A 25,446-nucleotide genomic window follows, 5' to 3' on the forward strand; every position below is an offset into this window, starting at 1 on the left:
GGTAGGGGGACATCTTCCAGGCTAGTCTAAGTTGGGAGAAGATCTTTTTTGCAGCTGTATTTACTTGCTTCTCTAGCAGCAGTGGTGGATCGAGTATAACCCCAAGGCTCTTAACTGAGTCAGCCAGGGTCAACTGAACCCCATCGAAGGTCAGAACCCCCTCAAAGGTTGCCTTTCCAACCAGCATCATTTCTGTCTTATCAGGTTCAGTTTCCATTTGTTTGCCTTCAGCCAGTTGATAAGAGCTGTCAAGCAGCAACTCAGTACCTCTATTGCATCACCAGGAGATTTGAATAACAAGAGATATTATTTTATTGTATTAAAATTGCACTCTAAGATCCCTCATCTCATCATTCACCGTGATCCTCCTGATCCCACACATCTGGGAATGCAAAGCTGGGGGGTGTCCCCAGGGAAAACATAATATGTCATACTGGTAAAATGCATGACTCATAACTATCACTAAAGCAGCAAAAGCAAGCCACCCAAAGCAGCCGTTCCTATAAGTTTCGGGGACTTAATCTTGCAATGCAGGAAAACATGACTTTGTAAATAAACTAAAATAAAATGGAAAACATCCAAAATGCCTTGATGTGGATTGAGCACCCAGTAGGCAAGATGTGTTGGAAGCTGTGGAGAGCAATTAAATCATCATCATCATCATCACCACCACCAGAAAGAGACATTAGCCTGCTCACGGCAAGCTCCTGACAACTTATGGAATCCAAGACAGGGACATTTGGGCATGAGGCAGAGAAAAGTTCTCAGCCATTGATCCCCCCCCCTGCCCCCGCACAATGCCTTGTAGGCACTCAGCTTGTTCATATTATGTTTGCTATGAAAGGCCTTGACTTGGTTGGCCTGAATCTGACCTGAATCTCGCTTTCCCCATCAGAAAAGGTTACAGGAAGATGGAGCTTTTGTCAGAACACAAGATCCTATTAATCAGAGTTTACTTTAGCTGAAGATACTGTTTGCTAGAAAGAAATTTTCTTGTTGTTCTTGCAAAAGCTATTATCAAATGATCAAAAGGTTTCCTTGGGCCATGAGCTAATCTAAGACGTATTCGACAATATGAACCAGGACTGCTCCTCTAGACAAGAACGCTGTTCTTTCAGCTACTTACAAAGTTTCCCAATATACTCTCTTGTAAAGGTACAGAGCAGCATAAAACATTATTCAGGCTTCTTCCTTAAAAATATGTTTCTTACTTTTTCTAATAATTATTCTCTGAGTTGTCTGATTGTTTCTGCAAATTCTTTATTTACTTCCTGAATATTTATATACTTCCACTCCCTATTTGGGACATGACTAGAATAATACCATAATATTACATTAAATGTGATTCAATTATCCATATAAAAATCATTAAAAACAAGCCAGGGGATAAAACAGCAATAAATGAATACTGAGAACCCTTTTAAAAACTCATAAAAGGTTCTTGGGCTAAAGACAGATCATAAAAGACTGAAAAGAGAGCTAAATTCCTAAAGTAAAAGCCTGGGTAAAAATAAATGTTCTAGAATGGTATAGTATGTTAGGCACCAGGTTAGTTTCAGAGGGGAGGGCAGCCCAAAGGTGAGGTGCCACCACTGAAAAGATCCATCTAGTCATCATCACCCACCTCAACTCTGCACGTGAAGGCACAGAGAAAGCAGAGCTTAGGAGACAGATCTTAAATGGTGGACAGGATGTATTGAAGGAAAGGGTGCCCTCAAAGAATGTAGGGAATCCTACTATATAAAAGACAAGCCATGTTCCCGGTGACTTACTGGCACAGGCACAGTCTGCGAGTGGAAGAATGGCAGCCCCCCCAGCCATTTCCTCACAGGCACCTGTGTCTCCTCCACCCTCTCCAGCTGATCCATCAGAGAAGCTGCAATGGGTGAGTCCACTGCCTCCCTCTCCAGCTGATCGGTGGGGAAACAGCCAGCCTGCCTCCCCAGCTGATTGGCTGGGGAAGTGGCCAGTCTGCCACTTCCCCAGCCGCCATCCCGGAGTGTAAAGACTATGATTTTTCCTCCTGATTGTTGTTAAAACACGCTCCTGAGGAATTGGGCATGAAATCTGTTCGTTGTAGCCGGTCCCAGATTGAGCGTGAGGGGGAGCCTCCCATCTGCCTCATTACATCTATGCTTGTGTGGAGGAAATAAACGAAATAAAGAAGAAACTAACGAAATTAAGAAGAAAGACATGACTATAGGGACCTTTATATAAAATGGACTTTTATTACACCCGGATTGTTATTGCACTCTTTCTATGCTGAATTATGTACTTGTAGAGAACATGGAATGATTTTCTATTTATGTAACTAATGAATTATTGAGAGGTACTGAGTATTGAGCATTTGCACTTTAAAATACACTTTGGTATAAGAATTTATCAGTTGAAGTGTTTGTGGTTTCCTGTGGGGGGTTTCCCCCCCTTTCTTCCCCAGCAGATTGGCTGGAGACGGGGCTGGATTGGGCAGCTGCTGTGTGCAGGACCTTTCTACCCCCCCTGGCAGAGCTCCTGGGCCCCACAGCTGCCCGAATCACAGCCAGATTGGGTGGCTGCGGAGTGCAGAGCCTTTTCTCCCCCCACCCCCGCAGTGCTCCCAGCTGCCCGATCAGGCTTGAATCAGGGCTGGGTGTCTGCGAAGTGCAGGAGTACTCCAGCACCACCCAAATCAGGGTTGAATCGGGCAACTGTGGAGTGCAGCTGTGCTCTATGGCCCATTGTGCCCCCCCAGCAGCATTTGAGGCCGATTCAGCTTGCTGCAGAGCGCAGCCAAATCAGTTTTCTAGAGCCCACTGTATTTTTCCCCACAACAAACTTTGTTGCTACTAGTATTAATATATAAGTAATGTCTAAAGGTATGGCTTTCTCTTGATTTGCTCATATGATCCTCATAATAAACTAACCCATTTTTCTGCACAGTTTGTAGCCTCTATGCCTGTCTGCGTTTCACAAGGAGGGAATCTAGCGCCTTCAGGTGGGCAGCCTTGAGAATGCTTGACTTTAAAAACAGGTCACGTTTCTGACAATACATACTTATACCATAAATTATTCCCAGTGGTGTGCTATGCCTATTTGAATGAAGCCTGCATAACTGGGGGAACATAGAGCACTGTACACATTATCGACCCTTTTTGAAAAGCCTGGCACTGGCTCAGTTCAAGGGGCTTAAAGCCCTTGTGTCCTGGAACTGATGTACCCAACGGGACCCCTGTGACGGACAGGAGGCTGTTCTGCCTCTGAGGGGAAGAACAACCACTCAGCTCTTTTACACATGGGCCTATGGGAGCGCTGCTCCAGCATCCAATGACCTCTAAAAGGGTAGGTGAAAGGAAAAAAAGGGAAGGAAAGAGATGTATTTTCGAAGGCTTTCACGGCTGGAGAACGATGGTTGTTGTGGGTTTTCCGGGCTGTATTGCCGTGGTCTTGGCATTGTAGTTCCTGACGTTTCGCCAGCAGCTGTTGCTGGCATCTTCAGAGGTGTAGGAAAGAGAGTTCGGTTGGGTTCTGCCTAGGAAAGAGTGAAGAAAGGGGAGCAGGGAATTGCCTCAGAGAAATGGTTAGTTTTTCACACTTTTAACAACAAAGAAACTTTAACAAAAATAATTGGGCAGATTTGGAGCATTCCCCATCCCAGTTGATTTCATCCCTCTCTCTCGTATCCCCTCCTTTATTAAAGCAACGGCGTCAAAAACATAATTTTCAGGTAAATACACAACTGTGAGTTATTGGCTCCATCTAGTGTTCATTTGATAGAATTTTATCCACTTTTTAATCCCAATGGGATCTCCCAGTTAGACGGTTGCAGCGGGAAAAACAAACAACGGGAAGATTTCAGACATTAACGAATTTATGGAAAGAGAAGCGTTCATAGGTTAGATCCCATTTCCCATTAATCAAATACCCTTCATTTCCATGAATCAAACGGATACCCGTTCACGATAATATATACACACAAGCAGAGGGAAAGAAACAGAAGAACTGCAGTCAGATTGTGCCATCTCTAGACGAAACTCAAAAGAGAATCCAAGATAAACGCAGCGACCATTCACGCTGACTGTCGTCGAAGATAACTAGCTGGTTGTTTTATGACATTAAGCGGTTTTCACTCCTTAACTTGCCACAAGACCCCTTCTTTTGTGATTGGCTGTAGAGTGCACAAAACTTGGGAAGTGCGTTTTCTGCCTGCTATTATAGCAAATAGTCCAATTTTACTCTATTCTTTTAAAAATGTTAATTAAAAGTAGCTTGTACTGAAGCTATTATGGGGAGTACAGGCAGCGATCACCGGGAGTATAGTTTAGGAATAGGATGATTCCAGGACTGCTCGGGAGCAAGAGCTAAGATTCCCTGTTTTATTGTCAGGAATGGATCGGTTGGCTTTGTTTTAATGCAAAGTTTAGGATTTACAGCGCGATCCTAAGAAGAAACTCCAGTCTAAGCCCATTGATTTAAATGGGCTTAGACTGGGGTTACTCTGCTTAGGATCGCACTGTTAGTAGCCACTACATTTCAAGATCTCAGTCTTAGGTATAGTAGCACCTTGGAGATCAACTAGATTTCTAGGGTGTGAGCTTTCGAGAGTCAAAGCTTTGGCTAGACCCGATTCTTGCTCTTCAATTACAGACCAATGCGGCTACCCACCTGAAGCAATCTTAGGTATGACTTCTTACTATTGCTTTTTACTGTATCTAAAATGTAGCAAGCTGAGTTTCAAACTCTCATGCTGTGTACAATACTGTAACAGCCAGCAGCAAACAGTTAACGATCGGACACTTTTCGGCTACAATCCTATGCAATTGCACCCCTTCCTGGGAAGTAAGCGCCAATGAATAGGCTCCGTAAACGTGGCAGCGCTTTGCATTGCACAAGTTTAATAGCATGCAGCCTCTACATTTTGGTCGGATCGGGCCTCATCGTTTTAACGTTGGGATGATTCAGTCTCTTCAATGGGAGGCGGAGGAAACGGGAACTCTTCGGTTTGCTACGAGGAAAACCAGACGAAGCAGCGATAGGGCAAAGGAGGAGTCTATCAAGGCAGCGAGCCAGTCAGCGGAAGGGTTGGCTGGCGGGGACCCGGAAGGGCAGCGGCGGAGTGTTTGGGGCGAGTCTTGCTGGAAGAGAAGGAGGCGGCCGAGCCACCATGTTTCAGTTCCTGGTGAGTGTTGGCAAAGCAGGACTGGGAGACTGGGCAGGGGCCTCTTTTTTGGGCCTGGCTGTTTTCTCCAGAACTGTAGCTGCAGCTGTATATGTGCTTACTAAAGAAGAGGCTCCATTGAGCTCAATGGGCTTACTTCTGTGTAAGCTTGTACTACGTGAAGTGTACTGAGAGGGTGAAATCGTAACTGGGTGTTGGGAAGAAGGGCTTGGAGTGAACTAAGAATGCCTCCCTCCTCAAATAAGTGAAGGGGGAACTAAAACCAGGAACTAAGGTTGAAAGGATCGAGCAGGATTGGAGTCCAGTGGAGACCAACAAGATTTTCAGGGTGCAAGCTTTTGAGAGTCAGAGCTCCTTTCTTCAGATACCTACCCTATCTGAAAGGATAAAGTTTTTTTTTAACAAGTTTCAACTACCACCACCTCTGCCAGTTTTTCCTCTTTTGCCCAAAGACTGAATAAGCAATAGGGATGCACTGGTTTGAAAGGAGATTAATACCTGAAAGCCATGTTTCAATTTCTTTTCAGGGAAGTGCTTTGGGAAACAGCCCCCTGATACCTATTAAAGAAAACATAGCCTTCTATATTTGCTAAAATGATTTAAAAACAAATTATTGTATCCCTGAATCCCTTTCCCCTGTTTTTCTAAACTGTTTATGAAGGATGCAAAGTAGTTCACCTTTAAAAAACTCTCTGTTTGGCTGCAAATGAGGTACGGGATGAGGGGCTTTGCAGCATTTTCTCCCTGTAAACTTCCACGGGTGTCCTGTTTGCCCCTTCCTCTGGCACCACATATCCAAATGGGAGACAAATTTAATGTGATTGGAACTAGAAAAATAGTTCAGATTCAGAGTTTTTAGGAACCAGTTTACTAATCGTCTGATTAGTATCAAGATGAACAGAAGTTTCCTATTCTTGGATGCCAGGATAGCATTTTTTGGGACCTAGCTGAGCAAGCCCTGGGTTTTTCCCCTGCCTCCTCTTCTTTCATTCTGCAGACTTGATTTGATAACCAGGGACCTGGCCATTCTCCCTTTAGCCTTCCTTACCCGCTCTTCCCGCCCCCCCCCCAGCCATACACCTGAAGAAGGATTCTCAGTAACTTACAGAGTAGCTTTGGATTGTGTGTTTAGTTATTTATTTAGAGGAGTCGTATTTCTGTTTTCCAGAAAAACATCCACAGGAACATGCTAAAATGACCATCTCAAAGGTGGGAGAAAGACTGAGTAAAAACCTTGGCTACATAGAAATGTTTTTCCCGGCACCTAAATGTCAAAAGAGCAGACCCAGATGGATCTAAAGAGAGAAAGTGTGCCATAAATGCAAATACTGTACAGGTTCTGTACAGGGAGCCGCCTCATGCATTTTGTGTTTCTTGTTATTTGGGGCCAATGCGACAGCTAATTTTTGGGCTCATCTCTCCTTGGTATTGCTTGAACTTTGGTCCATTTGGGACTGCGTGGCATAGCAAGAGCTTGTGCAATTTCTTTTAAGCCCCGAAGTCTATCCCTGTAGGCGTTACAATATCTTTTAAAATCCCTATAAATTTTCACCCACATGGTTGCTTGCTGGGGCTTTCTCTCCTGGCCTAGTTGATAGTCTGTGACATGGCTAGGGTGGATAAAAACCAATGATTTTTTTAAAAAAATCAAAAACATCGTTTTTGATTTAAATCGGATTTTTTTTATTTAAATAGGATTTTTTAAATAAAATGCTTTTTGAGGAAAATATATTATCATCCAAAGGTTATTCCATCATGAAATAAGGATTAGTTTTTAATTATGTAGCATATGGCTGTATATGTTTAAATTTTTTGGTTAATAAATTCCATTAATCCATTCACAATGTCATGCTGTTCCAGAGGTTTCTGTAAGATTACTGGGCAGTTTCTCTGGCTACAAGATACTATCACAGATGCTTGGTTTTGCAGTTCTCAAAACTGTGAATTTATGTCTGCAGAGATCACATGCCTCTTCTTCACAGCAAAAATGTTATAAAATGAACAGAGCTGAGAAAAACCTTAATCCCATTGTTCTACAAACCTATGTACACAGAATCAACCCCTTAAGTGCTAAGTTTCAAAAAGTTCAATGAATAGAAAAAGATTGTTTGGAGTGGAATAGATCTGCACAAGAAGAAACTAAGTGTGAGGAGGGAGGGGCAAGCAGTAAAAATGAGTGAAACTGGAGATAATTCACCTCACAATAATTTCATAATTATCTATAATATGCTTCTAATAGTATTAAAATCAGTATTTTTATATAACTAAAACTAATATGGACAGTTGTTATTCTAAAAATGAAATTTTCATCTAGTTGTATATTAAGGTTATAGCAGCAAGAATGAGTCTTTATGTAGAAAACTGATTTAAATCTAGTCTTACTGACTAGTGATTTAAATCGTGATTTAAATCATGATTTAAATCAATTTGATTAAATCAAATCCACCCTGGACATGGCTGACTTGCTTTTGTTAAGCTTTTTTCTCCCCTCCCCTCTCACTTTTACCTCAGGGAACAGCTGAAAAGGGTTAAAGGTCTTGGGGATTGCGTACAGAAGAGTCTTGGTGATAATGTCTGTACTTCTTAAGAGCCAATATGGAAATGAAGTACTTTGCTTATTGATATAGATACAAGTTAGATTACTGTAATGCACTCTACATGAGGCTGCCTTTGAAGATGGTTCAGAAACTTCAGCTAATCCAAAATGTGGCAACCAGGCTGCTGTCAGGGGCAGGACACAGGGACTGTATCATCCCCTGTGCTGAAAGAGATCTGTCCTGGCTGCCCATCTGTTTCCAGGCACAATTCACAGTGAAATCCTAAGAAGAGTTACTCCAGTCTAAGCCCATTGATTTCAGTGGGCTTAGACTGGAGTAGCTCTGTTTAGGATTTCACTGTTAAAGTGCTGGTTGTAAACAGCTTGGGTCCAGGTAATTGAAGGACTTCCTCCTCCCGTCTTGTCCAGCTGCCAGCTAAGAATTTCTTCACAAGCCCCGCTCTCTGTGCCCCTGGCTGCAGAGGCAAGGCAGATGGTAACAAGAGGAGAGGCTTTTTCAGTAGCGGTTCCTCACCTTTGGAATTCCTTTCTCCTTGAGGCTTGCCTGGCACCTGTCGTACTTTCTTTTAAGTGCCAGGTCAAAACATTTCTCTTTATCCAGGGGAAAAGAGCAAGAGTCCAGTAGCACCAATAAGACTAACAAAATTAGTGGTAGGTATGAGCTTTCGTTAGCCACAGCTCACTTCTTCAGATATGTATTCTTCAGATTGGTATCTAAAGAAGTGAGCTGTGGCTTACGAAAGCTCATACCCTACCACTAATTTTGTTAGTCTTATAGGTACTACTGGACTCTTGCTCTTTTCCACTGCTAAAGACAGACTAACTCCACTACCCATCTTGATCTTTACCCAGGCTTTAATTAAAGGTTTCCATCTTTTAAAAAGCTGTTTTCTGGCCTACCGCTAGCCTGATGACTGTTTTATTGGTATCATTTTATGTGCTTTTATGCCCTGGTTTGTTTTATGTTATTGAGCTGTTTTATTTGAGTTTTTGAGTTTGTTTTATTTTTATGCAGCCTTGAGCAGGGCGGGAGAGGTAGTGTGCAAATTTTCTAAATAAATACATTATATTTATGAGATTAGGAAACCCAAAGTAGTGGAGATTAAGAAATACCACCCTATTTTATTCTCGCAACCAACATATGTTAGGTCAGGCCAAGACAGTGAGAGACTAGCCCAATGTCACTCAGTGAACTTCATGGTAGAGTGGAAATATGGCTCTTAAGAGTGGCACAGAGATCTGTAGATCAGTGTTACATGGACCTTTCCGCCTTGACATAGGTACCTCCACTGTGAACCTAAGAGATATTCCACTGGAACGAACCAGTGGTTCATGTAGTCCAGCAACTGTGTTATAAAGAGTTAATAGTGCAGTGGCTAAGAGAATGTGCTGGACGTCCCAGTTCAAATCTCTGCCACAGTGACCCACCAGATGCCCCCAAAAGACCTACAAGTGGGGCAAAGTATCAAAAGCCCGTTGTAGCCCCCCCACCTTTCCCCTCCAGCAACTGGTGTTGATAGACATGCATCTTCTGGACATGAGATTCTGTTCAGCCATTGTGTCAAATAGTCATTGATCTATCCTCCATGAATTTGTCTACTCTTATCCTGTAGTGAGTCGCCACTACATCCTATGACAATGAGTTCCATAGGTTACTTCTGGTGACAGTGCCTTTCAAGGCACACTTCAGCCTCTTTCTCAATTTAGGCATCACTGGCCGATGCACTGTGTATTGATTTAGTGTTTCATTATTATCAGTCCTGTCAATTGAACAATTGTGTGAACTTTCAAAACTAATCAGACTCTTTTGTACTCTTAATTTGTTGTTTTGTCTTTGTATATATGGCCGCATAGCTCAGATTCCCCATCTTTGGTGGGAACTAGCATGTGCTGGTGTTATCAGTTGTTTCACACTTGTCACAGTCCAAAACAAAATTAGAGGATTTTTAAAAAATGATTTTGGTCTATCATTAGGTTCAGTTCTTCAAGATACATTTCATTCTTCTGAGACAACAATGAATAAGATGTAAGGCCCTTTCATAGAGGGCACAGTCTTAAATGCTTCCAGACTCTGTAGTTGCCTGCAACTCTAGCAAATCTAAAATAGAAATCATTTCTAATTAAGACTTTCTGATGAGTATTTAAGAACTGGGAGAATGGGAAAAAGGAAAAGCTTTCTATATGCTGTCTTATTAGGTAGATGAAGAGGCTGGCTTGCCTTCTCTGTGGCTAAGACTGCTGCTGAGAGATAAAGGGATAATCTTCTAAATGTGTTTTTGTTTTTTTTTTCCGTTTTTTCAAAAGGCGGGAGTAGCTGTGCATTTTTTCAAATGGCTCTGCGTGAAATTAGGGGAACTATGGGAAGCCCTATACATTGTCCCTCATCTTTTCTTGCTGATTGCTAAATGTGTTGACAGTTTCCACCCCCACTTCTCTTAAAAAATGTTTTAATTCAGAGGTAGAAGATGCCAGGCACTTGAAACATTTCACAAAACCTTTCCCTTCAAGGGAGATTCGGCTTCAGAGTTGGCTTTCCCCTCAACACTTCAGAATCAGGTGAGGTCACGCAACTACTGCATTGCTGACCACTTACGGAGGCTGCCTGGAAACAGCTTTGGATGAAATGTATGGAAGTGGCAGCAGAATGCTCTTGCTGGTGCAGAGCTCTTCTCTTCACCTTCCACCTTCCAACCTCTGGGAGGTCTGAGAAGCGGATGCTTGTGGTTCCACCCAGAGGAAAAGACGCATGGCTGGGGGAGCTACAGCGAAGGGTGAGAAGCAGAATCCTCACCTCAGATTTGCATCTCAGTTACGTACCTGTGGGAACATCGTGATGTTGAGCACATCAGCTTCTTGGAGGTCTAGAGTAGGGTAGGGGGTTTCTGGAGGAATCGTGGCAGGACCAGTCATTGGTTCGATGTGGCCTGTTGGGTGCTCAGCATGGCAGGGGTAACGCTTTATTGTGGTTAGCGCAAGAATCCGCATAATTGCACAAGCTCTTTCCAGAGGCATAGACAAGTTTGATTCTCTTGAATTGACTTACGCAGTAAGCTCTATCCATTGATTGATTGATTGGATTTCTAGCCCACCCTCCCCACAAGCAGGCTCAGGGAAGGTTACAATCATAGATATAAATTACAACAAATAAAACCAGTAAAATACAACTCAGTACCAACATGGATTTCAGCATTCCAGGTAGTGCACCCTTTCCCCTTTCCCTGTCCACCATACACAAGGGAAGAAAAGGGTGGAGGTGTGGGTTGGTGAACTCCTCAAGCATGGGGAGGCAGATGGACCATATGCTCCCCGCCACTGGCAGGAGACCGGCAGGGAGGCTAATTGGATGGATCCATGTGCTGGAACATGAAATACGATCTGGTGGGAGCATTTTCCACAAGCCGGGGATGTATGAAGCGGATTTCTGCATTCATTCATTCATTCATTCATTCATTCATTCATTCATTCATTCATTCATTCATTCATTCATTCTTTTTTTAAGCTAGTATTGTGTGCTTTAATAGATTTATCTGTAATCAGCAGTCTTGACTTTAAGAAAAAAATCGTGATGGAGCGTTAGAACTTTTAACAATGTTATTTAAGGTTTCTACAAATGTGAACAATTAACTGCATAGCTATTTTTCTATGCCTTTTCTCCCAAAACGCCAGAATCAGACAATGGGTATAAAATTATTTTTTTAAAGGCAGTTAAATTAGAAATAATAGAAAAATGGCAGCAATGATTAAAAACAAGTGCTTGGGACCGCCGTTAGGAGTTTTACTTTGCTGCTGGTTTTATTACTTCTGCTTGTGTTTACAGTTGTCACCATATAAGTAGAAAAGATTACCTGCCATCAATACATTAGCTTGATTATTTTAATAATAGATTGTAAATTGACACTGGTCATTCAATTGACCAGTGTATTGGTTCTGTTTTTGAAACAATATAAAACCATTGCCCAGTTACTTTTCCAAATCATTGTCCTATGAAAATGGCTTGAAACTTTACCACCCCAGAGAAAATACTTTTTTAAACAAGAAGTCTTCCTGAAGTGGTACTTGCAGTGATATTCACAATTGGTTGTTTACAGACAAATGGTTCCCCGTATGAGGGCTGAGATAGCAAAGTCAAGGTTTAAAGACTTTCTAACCTCAGAAGTTTCTAATCTTTTTTTTTATTAAGCTTTATAACATGCAACAAATAGAAATCAACAATGAACATCACTGTAACACAACAACTAATCAACAATAGTTTATAAGTTTTGAAGAATATGAACATTACAATAACTTTTAAACAAAGCATACATAATATTACCAAATATCAGAAAACTGAGTCAACGTCTGAGCAATTCTTATTTTTGGATGTAAATCATGCATGTCTATAAATTCAAGAAAAGGGAACCATTTCTCATAGAAATTAGACCTGGCAGGAAAGCGTTCAGCATTGAGGATATTATCATTAATCTTATCCAGGATGAAATGGTCCCATATCGTAGAAAGCCACATCTCTTTTGTTGGCACTTTCTTTAGTTTCCAGACTGAAGCTATCGCTGATTTCGCTGCAACAAAAAATATTGCTATAAGATTCCTGATAGCTTTTGGGATCTGCGGAATATTCCATTGGTCAAGAAATATAATTGAAGGCGATATTGGAATATCGTAACTTGTAATCTGTTTTATTACTTCCAATATTTCTTTCCAAAATGTGGCTATCTGTGGACAAACCCACCAACAATGAGAGAAGGAACCTACCTCATTGCAACCCTTCCAACACGGGGGAGTGCAAGAGGATGGCATTGTAGACAATCTTTTAGGCGTCAGGTGCCACCTGTGAATAATTTTAAATGTTTGCAGTCTTACAGAAATTACTTTTGATGTGAATATTGAAGATTACCATATTTCCTCCCATTTTTCCTGTGTATTTTCGATATTGCAATCCTGGTGCCATTTGGATTGGCAAGGTAAAGAAGTTTCTAATCTTGAGTGTGTAAAAATTCAAAACCAGCATGCCATAGCCCAGACTATGGAAGGCTGAAGGAGCTCGGTATGTTTAGCTTGGAGAAGAGATGACTGAGAGGTGATATGATAACCATCTTCAAGTACTTGAAGGGCTGTCAAATAGAGGATGGTGCAGAGTTGTTTTCCTATGCCCCCGAAGGTCGGACCAGAACCAACGGGTTGAAATTAAAAAGAGTTTTTGGCTAAACATTAGGAAGAACTTCCTGACAGAGCGGTCCCTCAGTAGAACAGGTTTCCTCAGGAGGTGGTGGGTTCTCCTTCTTTGGAGATTTTTAAGCAGAGGCTGGATGGCCTCTGACAGCAGTGCTTATTCTGAACCTAGGCAGATTATGAGGGGGGAGGCAAGAAGGATTACATCAGTGCTTAGTTCTCATGGCCCCTTCTTACATGCCCAGGGTTAGGCCAATCACCATCTTGGGGTCAGGTAGCAATTTCCCCCAGGCCAGTTTGATATGGGATACCGATCCTCTGAGTATGGAGAAAAGGTCACCGGGTATGTGTGTGTGGAGGGGAGGTGTTTGTGAATTTCCTGCATTGTGCAGGGGATTGGACTAGATGACCCTAGAGGTCCCTTCCAACTCTATGGTTCTGTGATTCTAACTTACGCGTCACTCATCTTTGAGGAATGACTCGAGGCAATCTGCTAACTGCTCCCACATCTATGGGCCTGTTTTATCCCTCAGAGGTGGATTCCAAACTGGGGAACAGAATCCTAGCGGTTGCACACAGTTTCTCAGAGAGCGCTGGCTCATGAGCAGTCAGAATGGTTTGTCTCTCTTCCCTTTATCCAGAAACCAGCAAAACAGGCTTCACAGCCAAAATGCGGGCAGCCGCAAGCCGCTGGCAGGCGTATTCAGAAATTACTGGGAGAGAACGGAGGTATGTGGCATAGAAGGGGGAATGGTAGGGGGAGATACAAAATAAAGACTGGGCGTGTGTGCAGCTTTGGCAAGGCTTGGGATGGGCATGTGTGTGTCCAGCTTAGAAGGCCAGGTTTCCCTCCCCTCATTTGTGTCTTGGCTTACATTTTCCTGTAAACATTAGTCAGTTTTTCCAACCACCAATCTTTGGAGTAATGCCGGTATGCGTATTATGCTTATTTGGTCTGCAGCAAAGAATCCAGCTTTGGTCTAGCTGGGATGAGCTGGACTTAATTCTGAACACTGTGTTGATGTAGCTTATAGATGCCACTCCTCTTGCCCCAAATATGTTCAGGAGGATGAAGACATTGTGGTCTCGAAAGCTCGCTCTGAGCATTGGAGGATTCAGGGATGATAGGAAGGCTGTCCTGAAACCACAGAATTTTCAGGACAGACAGTAAAAGTCTGAAAGCCCAGATGGTGATGGAGAGCAGAAAGCAGTGAAGCACGCTTGGTCAGGATTAAGGGTTTTCTTTAGCATGGAGTTGGATCATAAAGAGTTTTGTTGAGTGTCAGTTAACACCAAGTTGATGTAAAATATTTGCTTTTGTGGGTAGGGAGATGGAAGCAGAGACTTCCCTAGTTGTCATTAAGGCAAAACTGCTCCTGGCCCTGTCTGAACACAAGAACTGTTTCTGATCAGAGAGTGTGGCAATGAATTTTTGGTATACCATGTATGTGAGTGCATGTTCATGTCCGCCTGGATCCAGCAAATCCTAGGCAGGGCATGTTCTCTTAAGTCCTGTGTTTGTTGAACTAAAGTTGCAGCAGAAATACCACCATAATAGATGGGACAGAACGCCATTGCAAGGAGCAAAAATCTAACTGAAAGCCCCAAAGTTTCTCCTAAAGTCTACCACCTGAACACCAGATGCTCAGGAGCAGGGTTGGTTCTCTTGGGGGAGAGTTCCATAGGGGCTGTCGGAAGGGTGCTTTCCCACCACATCACCAAATGCTTCTGCAGAACATCTTAACTTGGCCTAGTAGTGAACAGGCCTTTAATGAAGAAGAGGTAAAACCGTCTTAATACAATGAATGCAGTTGACCCCAGTTAATACTTTGGCCATCACATTCTGAGCCATTTGTAGTTTTTGGACATGCTTCAAAGGCAGCCCCCTGCAGAATGCTTGAATTTGAATCGAGATATAACTGAACAAATGACTGAAGTACTGTTGGCCAGTGACAAAGCTGCTTGAGGAGCCACCCTGTCCTGGAGGGATTGCACTCTCCCTGAAGGAGAAGATTTGTAGCTTGGGGGGTGCTGCTGGATCCTGGCCTGCAGTTGGAGGCTCAGGTCCCCTCCGTAGCACATATTCCTCGAAAAGCATGATCTGGTGATCTATATTCTGGTTGCGTCCAGATTAGATTACTGTAACAAACTTTATTGAGGCTGCCTTTGAAAACTGCCTGGAAACTTCAGCTGGTTCAAAATGTGGGCAGCAGCCAGGCTTCTTTCAGGGGCTGGATACAGGGATCCTACTGCCTGTGTTCTGAAAGATCTGCATGCGCTTCTGGTTTGTTTCTGGGCACAATCCACAGCGCTAGTTCCTTAAGGCCCTAAATAGTTTTGGTCTGTGGAGTGGCTCGACATTGACACACTGTTAGTGTGTCCATAGTTTTCTGTGTTCTTTCCTGCCTTTAAATTTAAACAATGTAAGGGAAGTATATGCTATGTTGTCTTTAAATGTTTACAAGTATTCTTCCAATGTGAAGCTTAGGATTTGAATATATCTTCTGAACCTCACTTGAATAAATTTTCCTGAATTTTCTTCCCTGAATATTTCAATTCAAGTATTTGTGCTAGTAGGACATAACATTGACATGGGTGCTTTTAAACTTTTGTTCACCAATAGCGGTCAAAATAAGTATGCTAAATTGGATCTTTCTGTAATTAGGGAACTGGAAAGTATTCCAATTCCTGCTTTTTCTGGAAAACCCGAGTTATTCCTTGCTGCCTAGTTCTGATTCCAAGAACATATATTGCAACAGTGCTCTCTCTGCCTGAAATGGTTGATAAAGATGGCAGAACACGAATAATGTTCTCACGTAACATAGAATTTATTTATTTATTGGATTTTTAGCCCTCCCTCCCCGCAAGCAGGCTCACGGCGGGTCACAATCATAAATAAGATACAAGAAGTAAAACCAAAAAAATATTTTATTTATCGGATGTGTCCTGGAATATGTGGAACATGGAAGTCGGATGTGCCCTGGAATAAGTCTAACATGGATCTAACCCTTGGACTTTTGCCGGTGCAGACATGCTGATCTTTAAATAAGGATAGTAACTAACAGTGCATTCCTAAGCAGAGTTACTCCAGTCTAAGCTCATTGAAATCTGAAATCAGTGGTCTTAGATGGGATTAACTCTGCTAAGGATTGCCCTGTAACTGTAGTTGGCAATAAGTCCCACTGAGTTAAATGGACATTTTCAAGCAAGCAAGCATATGAAGGAGGGGCTGTGACTCAGTGGTACAGCATCTGCTTTGTGTGCAGAAGGACCCAGGTTCAATCCCTGGCATTTCGAGTTAAAAGCATCAGGTAAAAGGTGACCTGAAAACTATCTACCTGAGCAGTTCCCAGTCAGAGTAGGTACTGACCTTGACAAGCCATGGTCTGACTCAGCATACAGTTGGGCTCTATGTTGGGTTTATTGTCTTAGAGAGAATTAAGAGGATCTAGTTTGGCCACTAATGCTGAGCAGTGCTTAGACAGGGGTCTCCCTGGGAGCCGCATCGAGCTCCTTGAGTCAAATCAGAGCATGAATGGGATAAACAAATATAGGAAATAACATAGATTTAGTACATCTTTTTAAAATAGGCAATTTCTCAGCCATCAGTGGAGCAGTGCAGTCAAATAGCTACCCACTCCTTGCATGTCTAGTCTCTGACTTTCAGAATTGAAATGCAGCTTAAATCCTCCTTATCTTAGTGTAGCATGCATTAATTATCTCTCCTCTCCACATAAGGGGTGGGGAAGGTTTCATTAACTTCTACAGTAAAATATAACCCCTTACACAAAAACATGTTTTAAAATGTTGCTAGTTACTGTGCGGGCCGAGTGGAGGATTTAAATGCCATGTCATTGTTCTGACAGGTCATTTATTAAGTTAATAACTGTATCCATGTGGAAAAATGAGCAACCACTTTTAATTTTCCTGAAAACTTTTTAGAGAGCGTTTGCCAACTGGAACATGCGTGTGTGGCTGTGAGAGTAGCACAAACTGTATGTATTATTCAGTGTTATTGTATCTTCTTTCTAGATGGATATTGATTAGTAGAATCAAGTATCTATATCTGGAAGCAGGGATTTTTTTCAGCTGGAACGCAGTGGAACGGAGTTCCGGAACCTCTTGAAAATGGTCACATGGCTGGTGGCCCCACCCCCTGATCTCCAGACAGAGGGGAGCTTAGATTGCCGCTGAGCGGCACGGAGGGCAATCTAAATTCCGCTGTGTCGAGATCAGGGGGTGAGTTCCACCACCTCTTTTCCCAGAAAAAAGCCCTGTCTGGAAGTATATGTACGTGTTCATATTTTCATTTTGCTACAGCCCCTAAACATCTTCATGAGAACAAGCTGTGATCTTGTAGTAGTGTGAGTTTTTAAGGATTGTGCTTGCTGACTGCTAACCATCTGACAGTTCTTCAAAATTTGTTATGACCTGCTAAATGGATATGGAATTTTTGTGTGGGTAAGGTTGTGGTTTTCTGCTGAGTGTTCATCATTGGAGAGAGCCACCCTGAATCCGCCTTGGTTCATTGTATAAAGGCCGGTGTTACCAATTGCTGTCCTGCATTTATTATTTTCCCTACAAAAGCCCCTTCTTTTAGCCCTGCCAGCCAGCAGTTTGGATGCCCCCCTTCCTGGCTTCTGTCATCAAATTTCTGGGCGTCATGCCATGTGACGGTCGCTCCTCTTCTTCCTCTCCACTCTTTGCAGTGCTCACTGCCATCCTCTGTTGTCTAAAGGTTCCAGATCATGCACGTATTTGGAGGTAGCTTCAGTAGGCTCATGAATGGCATTCTGTGGGTCATGAAGGTCTGGATTTAGAAATGAATAACCAACAGTTTCCAAATTGGCTCCAAGGGCAGCCCCAGGTAGAGTACGTGACAGTAGTCAAGCCTCAAGGTTGCTTGGATCAGTGTGGCCAGATCAACAGTTTCTAAATAGGGGGGAAGGTTACAGGTCAAATGTAATTGATAATATGCATTTTTGGTCACTGAAGACACCTTTCGTTCAAACAATAGAGCTAGGTCTAGCAGGAATGGGGTTGCTGAGTAGAAGAGTGTGTTGCTGCTGCTTGGTCTAACTTGTTTTGAGGGTGCTCCAGTTTTGTTAATAGAATGACCGTTTTGTTTTCCCTCTGCTCTTAGCCTTTTAAGGGACCAGTGTGTTCCTTTTGGTGCCAGAGAGGCATTTGATCAACTTCTGTTTTTTAGATTATTACTTGAAGGTTGCCATTTCCCCTGTTTTTCCTAGACGGCAAAGGTACAACTATTCAAATATGTCTGGTATTCTGAAGAGAATGCAGGCAGGAGGTCTTAAGTAGTTGAAACATCTTCTCCCCCATCTCCGTTTTTGTAGGATTTTTAAATATCCCAGATGATGGAGAGTTCTGAAGTGCTCAAAAGTTTGCATACTCTGTGGTGTTATTTTGGTAGATCCTAAATCCTAAAATATATATATAACGTTTGTCCTTGAGTGTTTTCTCTGTACCAGCATAGTTTCCTGCACTTTCAGTTCTTTCTCATGGGTGTTTGAATGGGACAGAGTGTTCAAAATGGCATGCTCCCTGTGTTTTTGCATAGCATATTGACTTGAAGGAATAGTTTATGGCTTAGATGGAAGCAAGCATTCTAAAAAGTGGAAACCATTTGGCAGTAGCACTGGCGGAGAGTATGATAGATATTTTAATGAGAAGCAGGATTTGTTTTGAAGCTGGTAAAACGCTTTTAAAAGAATCCATAAACTGGAAAAAGTTCTGTTTCTCAAGCAAATTCAGGAGAAAAGTATAATCCTCCTTGTCTTGTTTCTTCTTTAGGTTGGCTTTGCACTTGGCAATGTAGTTGGGATGTATCTGGCCCAGAACTATGACGTAAGTATTTTCATTATGTTGCTGTGGTTGACCTTGTGTGTCAACAAGGGGTTTATCCGTGTGATCACAGCCCAAAGCTTTGTTAGAAACTCTATACAGTGTTGTTTTCTGACCTGTTGTTCCCATTTAATTCCCAAACGCAACATGTTTCCTTTTATTTACTCCCCCAGAAAGGGTTAAAGGCTTAGAAAGAACACTAAGGCTTGTAAATATTTTCAAATGTAGCTCTAGTTTTCTGCTGGGCACAAGGCATAAAAAACAGTTACTAATAAAACAATGTGTTCTATGGATAGTAAGTAAATAACCAATCTGCACTCTGAAACAAAATTGTGAGTGACTGGACCTTAGGTTATTGAATCATAGATGAGAGCTACTACAGTACGTTAAATCTGCAACCTTGGAAGACTAGCAAAAGATAATTAAACATGAAGCGTGACTCTACAGCCTGCTTTCCTAGAAGTCAGACTGTGAGATGAACACTCCTCCTGAGACAAAGAATTCCCTACCTTGCCTCATTGCTTAACCCACTCTAAAGGAAAAACATTTTGAGTATATTTTACTTCAGCTTCTCCTTCTCATCTACTCTCAAGTTTCCAAGGACCCTGAATGGCTGTTTTTGGCTCACTGTGCATTCCAACCAGATTTAAATGGGTATGATAGCAGGATCAGGAAATGGATGGGACTTTGACCTGTATTTCACAAACTTTTGGGCCTCATTCATTTTGAGAGTAATTGTCATATTTTGTTAAGAGGAGCTTTGTTTTCCCTTAAAACCAAATGGGTGTTAAAGTATTAAGAGCTTAAGTCGAAGTCATTGCGCCTGTTAATTTGATTCTAAAGTATGGGAGTGTAGAGAAAGAATATAGATAATAGTGGAGTTTATGTATAAAAGTCAGTCACTAGCTTATTCTGTTAAAAGGACTTCAAGTGTTAAGGATGGAAAAGACTCATGCTTGGGACCCTGAATGTCTGCTCCCACCCCAGGATGCTAGGCTAGAAGAAAACGCCAACCTTACCTGATATACTTAGAAATCAGAAGGACTTGAAAAAAGCTTACAGAAGAAGATGACAAGTGATGGTCTCTTGGGCCATATCCAGCTTTTAGTTTCAGCTCAGCTCCCAATAAATTCAAGGAAAGAACTACAAACAAAGTTTTAATTAAAAAAAAAATCTTATGTGAGTGTATCACACATTTGTGTTCATTCCAAAGGAAGAATATTGTAAGTTTGACATACGCTGGGATTCAGCTGGGCTTGAATAGAAGTTTAGATTTGATTGGGAGAAAGATTCAGTCAAACAATCTCAGAAAACATCTGGAAATATGTTGTTTCTAAGTTGAAATATTCAGTCAAACTTGTAACCAGGTGGTGGGGGTGGGGCAGGGCTCATTTCGAGGAGGAACATGCAGGAATGCAGTTCCGGCAGTTCTCCAGAGAGGTCACATGTCAGGTGGCCCCGCCCACCTGACTCTCGGCCATTTTAGGCCCATTTCGTCCTGGATTGGGGCTGAAATGGTCCGGATTGGGCCTCTGACGGGTGATGGATCACTCCTGCTCAGCAGCGGCCCAGTTCTGACCATTTTGGGCCCCTTTTTGGCCATTTTCAGCCCCTTTTTGCCATTTTGGGCCCAATTTCAGCCCTGAATGGCCAGGATTGGGTCCAAAACAGCCAGGATAGCTGATGTCAGGGGGTGTGGCATATACAAATCAGTTGTGCTAATGACACATTTCTGGTGATGTCAAGGGGAGTGGCATATGCTAATGAGTTATGCTAATGAGTTCCTCCAGCTCTTTTTCTACGAAATGAACCCTGGGGTGGGGGGTGTTGAATCCAGGCTCAATGTGGTGGTGCAAGACCCCAGTAGAAGAAAATGCATCTTACAAGGGTAAGATGTTATTGGGTATATTATCTCAATTGTGATAATTTCAGGTTACCATTAGGATAACTACTGCATTTGATTTCTTTTATATTTCAATCTCTGTTTAAAATTTTATTTTTATGTTTATCCCAGTCTTCCTACAAGGGGCTTAAGGTGTATACCCTTCTCGTTTTATCCTGACAGCACCCACACAGGTTAGGTAGAGTAATTAGCCCTAGATCAGCCTGTGAGCTTCATTAAAGAATGAGAATTTGCATCTTGGTCTCCCAAGTTCTAATGCAACTCTGTAACTACAGCATCACACTGATTACCATAGATATGACAGATTAGATTTTACTTCTCACAATACTCCTGGATTATGTAAATTACTAGAGCTAGAGTGCTTCATTAATTTCAGTTACTGCCAGAATTGGCAATTAATATTTATGTTCATAGTGAAAACTGGATAAGAGGAATCTGGAATACTCTTGCTTTGGTAAAAATGATACAGACAAGCACGCTGTTGGTTTACCTGTAATGCTAAGCCATACTGTTACACTCTCCCTAGCTCGCACTTCAATGTATTAGTTATTTTCAGTTTAGTTAAGAGAAACCATAGTTTGTTGCATCCAAAATAAATTATGGTTATTGCTTGCTCTTCAAACCAGGGTTGCAAACTCAACTTCAAACTATTTTAAAGTCCTGGTTCGGAGTACGAGCAGAAATAGGAGAGATGGCATGAATGTTTATTATGTTGCGAAGATGAAACAGAACTGTAAACTTCTTGTTGTTTATGGTTTTCCTAGGAATGCTTTGTGAAAGCTTGTCTCTCCTGATCATCCTCTGAGTTACTGTGTTTTGTCATTCTGAACAATTCTGACACAATTCTTCTTTCTTCATAGGTTCCAAACATCGCGAAGAAGCTTGAAGACATCAAACGAGATGTGGAAGCAAGGAAGAAGCCTCCAAGTGACAAATGATGATGGCTTGGCCTTCTCTGTGTATGTGTAGATTATGTAGTTTTGCCAATGGGTTGAAATCTTAATGTGGCTTTGGAGAATGGCCGAGACTTGGAGAATCTGCCTGCTGAAGTCACCACATTGCCATGGGACCTTCTAGCAGTTTCTGGATGGTTTGACTTCTTTTACCCCATGTATGATGGGGAAAAGAAATCCCACAGGGAATTTAAATTATTGTTGTGCGAATGGTGCTGTTTTACAATAAGTATTAATGTGGTTTGGCTATAGGGAAAAGAAATTCCTATAATTATTCCAGCTTGCCAACCATTAAAAGTATGGACTGTTACAGACTCATGAAAGAAATTCAAACAAATACATTGGGAAAACTTGTCCATGGATTAATTTTTTTCTTGATATATTCTGTAGTACAATTTTAAAGTTCTTTTGGACATCCTATTTGTAATGTATCAGATCACTGAAGATAAATCCTCAATTTTGTTCTCCAAGTGAACTTTTGGCTTTTAAAATTGTTGTATCATGTGCCTTTCTGAGGAAGACATCACAAACAAGCCAAGGTTTTGTTTGTTCATGATGAGAATCAGGGCTTTTTTCAGGGAAAAGAGGTGGTGGAATTCAGTGGGTTGCCCTTGGAGAAAATGGTTTCATCACAACCAATCTTAGACCTGACAAACGACTATCATGGAACATGTTCTCTCTCACTAATCTGAAGAGGCAGAGAAGAATGTTTCGGAAAAACATTCTTATATCAGAGTGGACCTCGATCATGTAAGGTCATATCCACGGCCTTTTTTCTGGGAAAGGAGGTGGTGGAACTCAGTGGGTTGCCCTTGGAGAAAATGGTCACATGGCTGGTGGTCCCGCCCCCTGATCTCCAGACAGAGGGGAGTTTAGATCACCCTCTGTGCTGCTCGGCGGCATGGAGGGTGATCTAAACTCTCCTCTGGAGATCAGGGGGCAGGGCCACCAGCCATGTGACCATTTTCAAGAGGTTCCGGAACTCCGTTCCACCGCGTTCCTGCTGAAAAAAAGCCCTGATGAGAATGAACCAGGAAGTCTTTGGGCTCATATGTTTTGTTTGGGTTTCTTTCCAGCCTGCTAACCTAAAGAATTAAACAATAGTGTAGTATCTTTGAGTGTAGGTAAAGGAACAAAGCCCAGTTTTTAGTTTTTCTTGATTTGGACATTACAACATACTGCCAGTCAACTTAGATAAGAAAGGGGAGATGGAACTTGCAAGCTGAAGGTTTTCCTGGCTCATTCTTGTGAACAAACTTTGGTATGTCCATCACATGTGAATGCTGCTGTAGTAGCTTGCCCAAGGGCATAAATTAATAAGAACTTCCTACACTTCTAGTTTGGTTCCCAAGATAATACAGTATTGGGTGGGAGGTAGAATGCTCTATGGAGGAGGTCTGTATAGATTTTTGCATTGCCTAAACTTGGGATTGTCAACTTGTGATACTTAAAACAAAAGTATCTGTTTTCCTGGTACTCCCATCCAGTTTTAATAAAAGTGGATGTGTGAGAGAAATTGCAGTATTCAGAGAAATTTTTTCATTATAGTTTGTATATAATACTCCTGCAGATGAATTTTCAATGACTGTATTCAGAAGATTTTTTTTAAAACCCAACCTTTACAATATATATGGCCTTCAAGGAAACTTAACACAATCCATAAAACAGCATGACAAAATTAGGAAAACAGAACAGAGCGAAGAGCCATAAAACAATTACCAAGGAGACTTACATTTTGAGATCAGACTTCTTAATTAGGTTTCTCTGAGTGTCATGTGGTATTCATTAATGACTTCTGAGCACTCCAAATCCCAATAAATTAACCCATGTGTGTTCTTGTGCTGCCTCATGGGAATTTTTAGTCCTCTCCACATATATCTGCAAAAATCTTGTTTTTAAAACTTGGATACTAACAAAAACAGGTGTGTTTGGGGGCTTGTTTTGAACAAGTAGCAAAAGTGCCCTGTTTGGGATGAATTTGTGAAGGTTTGTTCTTGCGCTGGCAATGCTGTAGATCATGTACCACTTCACTTGTAGAATGCCCTACCCTTCTGCATGAAGACAAGTGAAATGGGTGTTGGATGTTGTTGCTTAATAACCCTGTACCTATCTCTGGATCTATCACTGATTTGTTGCAGATGGCTGCATTATCTTGATGAGAGCATAATCCCAGGAAAAGTACAGTAGTCAGTAAACACTGAAATAATATAACAAATAAGATGTCTGTTTCACAGTGGAATGATCAGGAGGCTCTGTTCTTTGATTGGTGCTAGTGTTATGCACAAAGGCTGCTATTCAACACAACCAGTGTCACCTCCCCTGAAATCTTGTACTTAACTCTGGCACAGTTCAGGCATAACAACAAACCTTGGTTTGGGTCCCAGATGTACACAAACGGTTTGTGCTTCCTAGGCTAATCTCTTTAGATACTATCCCAAAATACTCAGTGTCGCCCCTCCTACGCCTATATTAATGGTGTCCTTCCACCATAAAGGGTACCATAATAAAAGTCTTGGAGGAGAGTTTGGGTGGGTGAAATGTTTCAGCAGGTCACTGATCAGCTCTCCAGATGATCATTTTCTTTTAAAAAGTGACAGGGGAAAGAAGTGCCAAAGAGGTTTCATTCTCTCTCTCTCTCCTCAGCAAGCCTCCAAAGGAACAGTGATGAACCAAGCCATGGTTTAATGGTGGGAGTGTATTGTGTATCCCTCATTCCTAGGATGAGAGATCCAGTAATGCTTTCATATTAAGGAGCGTGAGTTTATTATGAGTGTAAACCCCTCCCCAAGATGTTACTAAATTAAGTGAACATACAGTTTCAGTTCACAAGTTCCAGTGTATACCATGCATCTCCCTACTTGGAAAAACACACACACACGTACCCCAGCATCTGAAAACTGATAGAAACAGAATCATTAAAATGTATGCCTGTTCATTGCACATCATGATGATGCCCTAAATATATGTCCTTCCAATGTATAATATAATTATTAGAATACCAGGGTAGAAGTAGAGGATCTGAGTTCCAATCCCCATTCAGTGACTGGGTGACCTTATGTTAGTTACTCTTTCTCAGCCTATCCTACCTCATAGAGTTGTTGTAAGGATAAAATAGAGGTGGGAAGTAACATGTATACCGGTCTGAGCTCCATAGCGGAAGGAAGAGAGGGAAGAAAATGTAGCATATGGAGAAGAATGAAAATGGCACAAAAACAGTAGAAAATCAAGCACATTACTTAGGAGCATCAGCAATAAAAATGGCAAAATATATAGATGGTACCTAACGCCGAAGAAAATAGCATATGGGAACAACAAAATGTCAGACAAGTGTTGGAAATGTAAAAACCATGAAGGTTCATTATATCATATGTGGTGGACCTGTGAGGTAGCAAAGCAGTTCTGAGGTGATATTACAGAAGCTATGACTGAAATTTTACATATCCCAATAAATAAGAACCCAGAACTACTGTTGTTAAATTTGAAATTAGAAGAGATTCCCAGGCAACAAAGAACTTTATTATTCTATATGACAACAGCGGCAAGAATTTTATATGCTCAGAAATGGAAGACGCAAGAAGTACCATCTATTGAAAATTGGATACAAAAATTGCTGTACATGGCAGAAATGGACAAAATGACAAGAAAGTTGAGAGAACAGAATCCAGAAGAATTTTTTAATGACGGGGGGAAGTTAAAACAGTATTTGGAAAAGAAGTGGGACGTAAAGGGAGAATTATGGTTGTTAGATAACTATTAAGCTTACAGAAAGGAAGAGATACTGATATTTACAAAAGAAGAGGGGAGATAAGTTAGAAATATAATGTAATTGATAGTTTGATGTTAGGTTTTG

At 41.7% G+C, this 25,446-nt stretch overlaps 1 protein-coding gene across 1 annotated transcript; it reads left to right on the plus strand.

Moving 5' to 3' along the window:
- Positions 1–5,126: 5,126 nt before the first annotated feature.
- Positions 5,127–22,071, plus strand: STMP1 (short transmembrane mitochondrial protein 1). The gene is made up of 4 exons (XM_054989023.1): positions 5,127–5,155; positions 6,324–6,364; positions 18,690–18,743; positions 21,504–22,071. Exons 2-4 carry the CDS (start codon positions 6,350–6,352, stop codon positions 21,579–21,581), a joined length of 147 nt encoding a protein of 48 aa, XP_054844998.1. The 5' UTR covers positions 5,127–5,155; positions 6,324–6,349; the 3' UTR covers positions 21,582–22,071.
- Positions 22,072–25,446: the final 3,375 nt, after the last annotated feature.

This window comes from Eublepharis macularius, chromosome 9 (genome assembly GCF_028583425.1).
Source record: "Eublepharis macularius isolate TG4126 chromosome 9, MPM_Emac_v1.0, whole genome shotgun sequence".
NCBI classification, from domain to species: Eukaryota; Metazoa; Chordata; class Lepidosauria; order Squamata; family Eublepharidae; genus Eublepharis; species Eublepharis macularius.

Bases quoted from the DNA above. Each gene is read 5' to 3' on its own strand.
- STMP1 (XM_054989023.1), top strand. The intron at 18,744-21,503 runs GTAAGTATTTTC...CTTTCTTCATAG, and splicing joins ATCTGGCCCAGAACTATGAC to GTTCCAAACATCGCGAAGAA.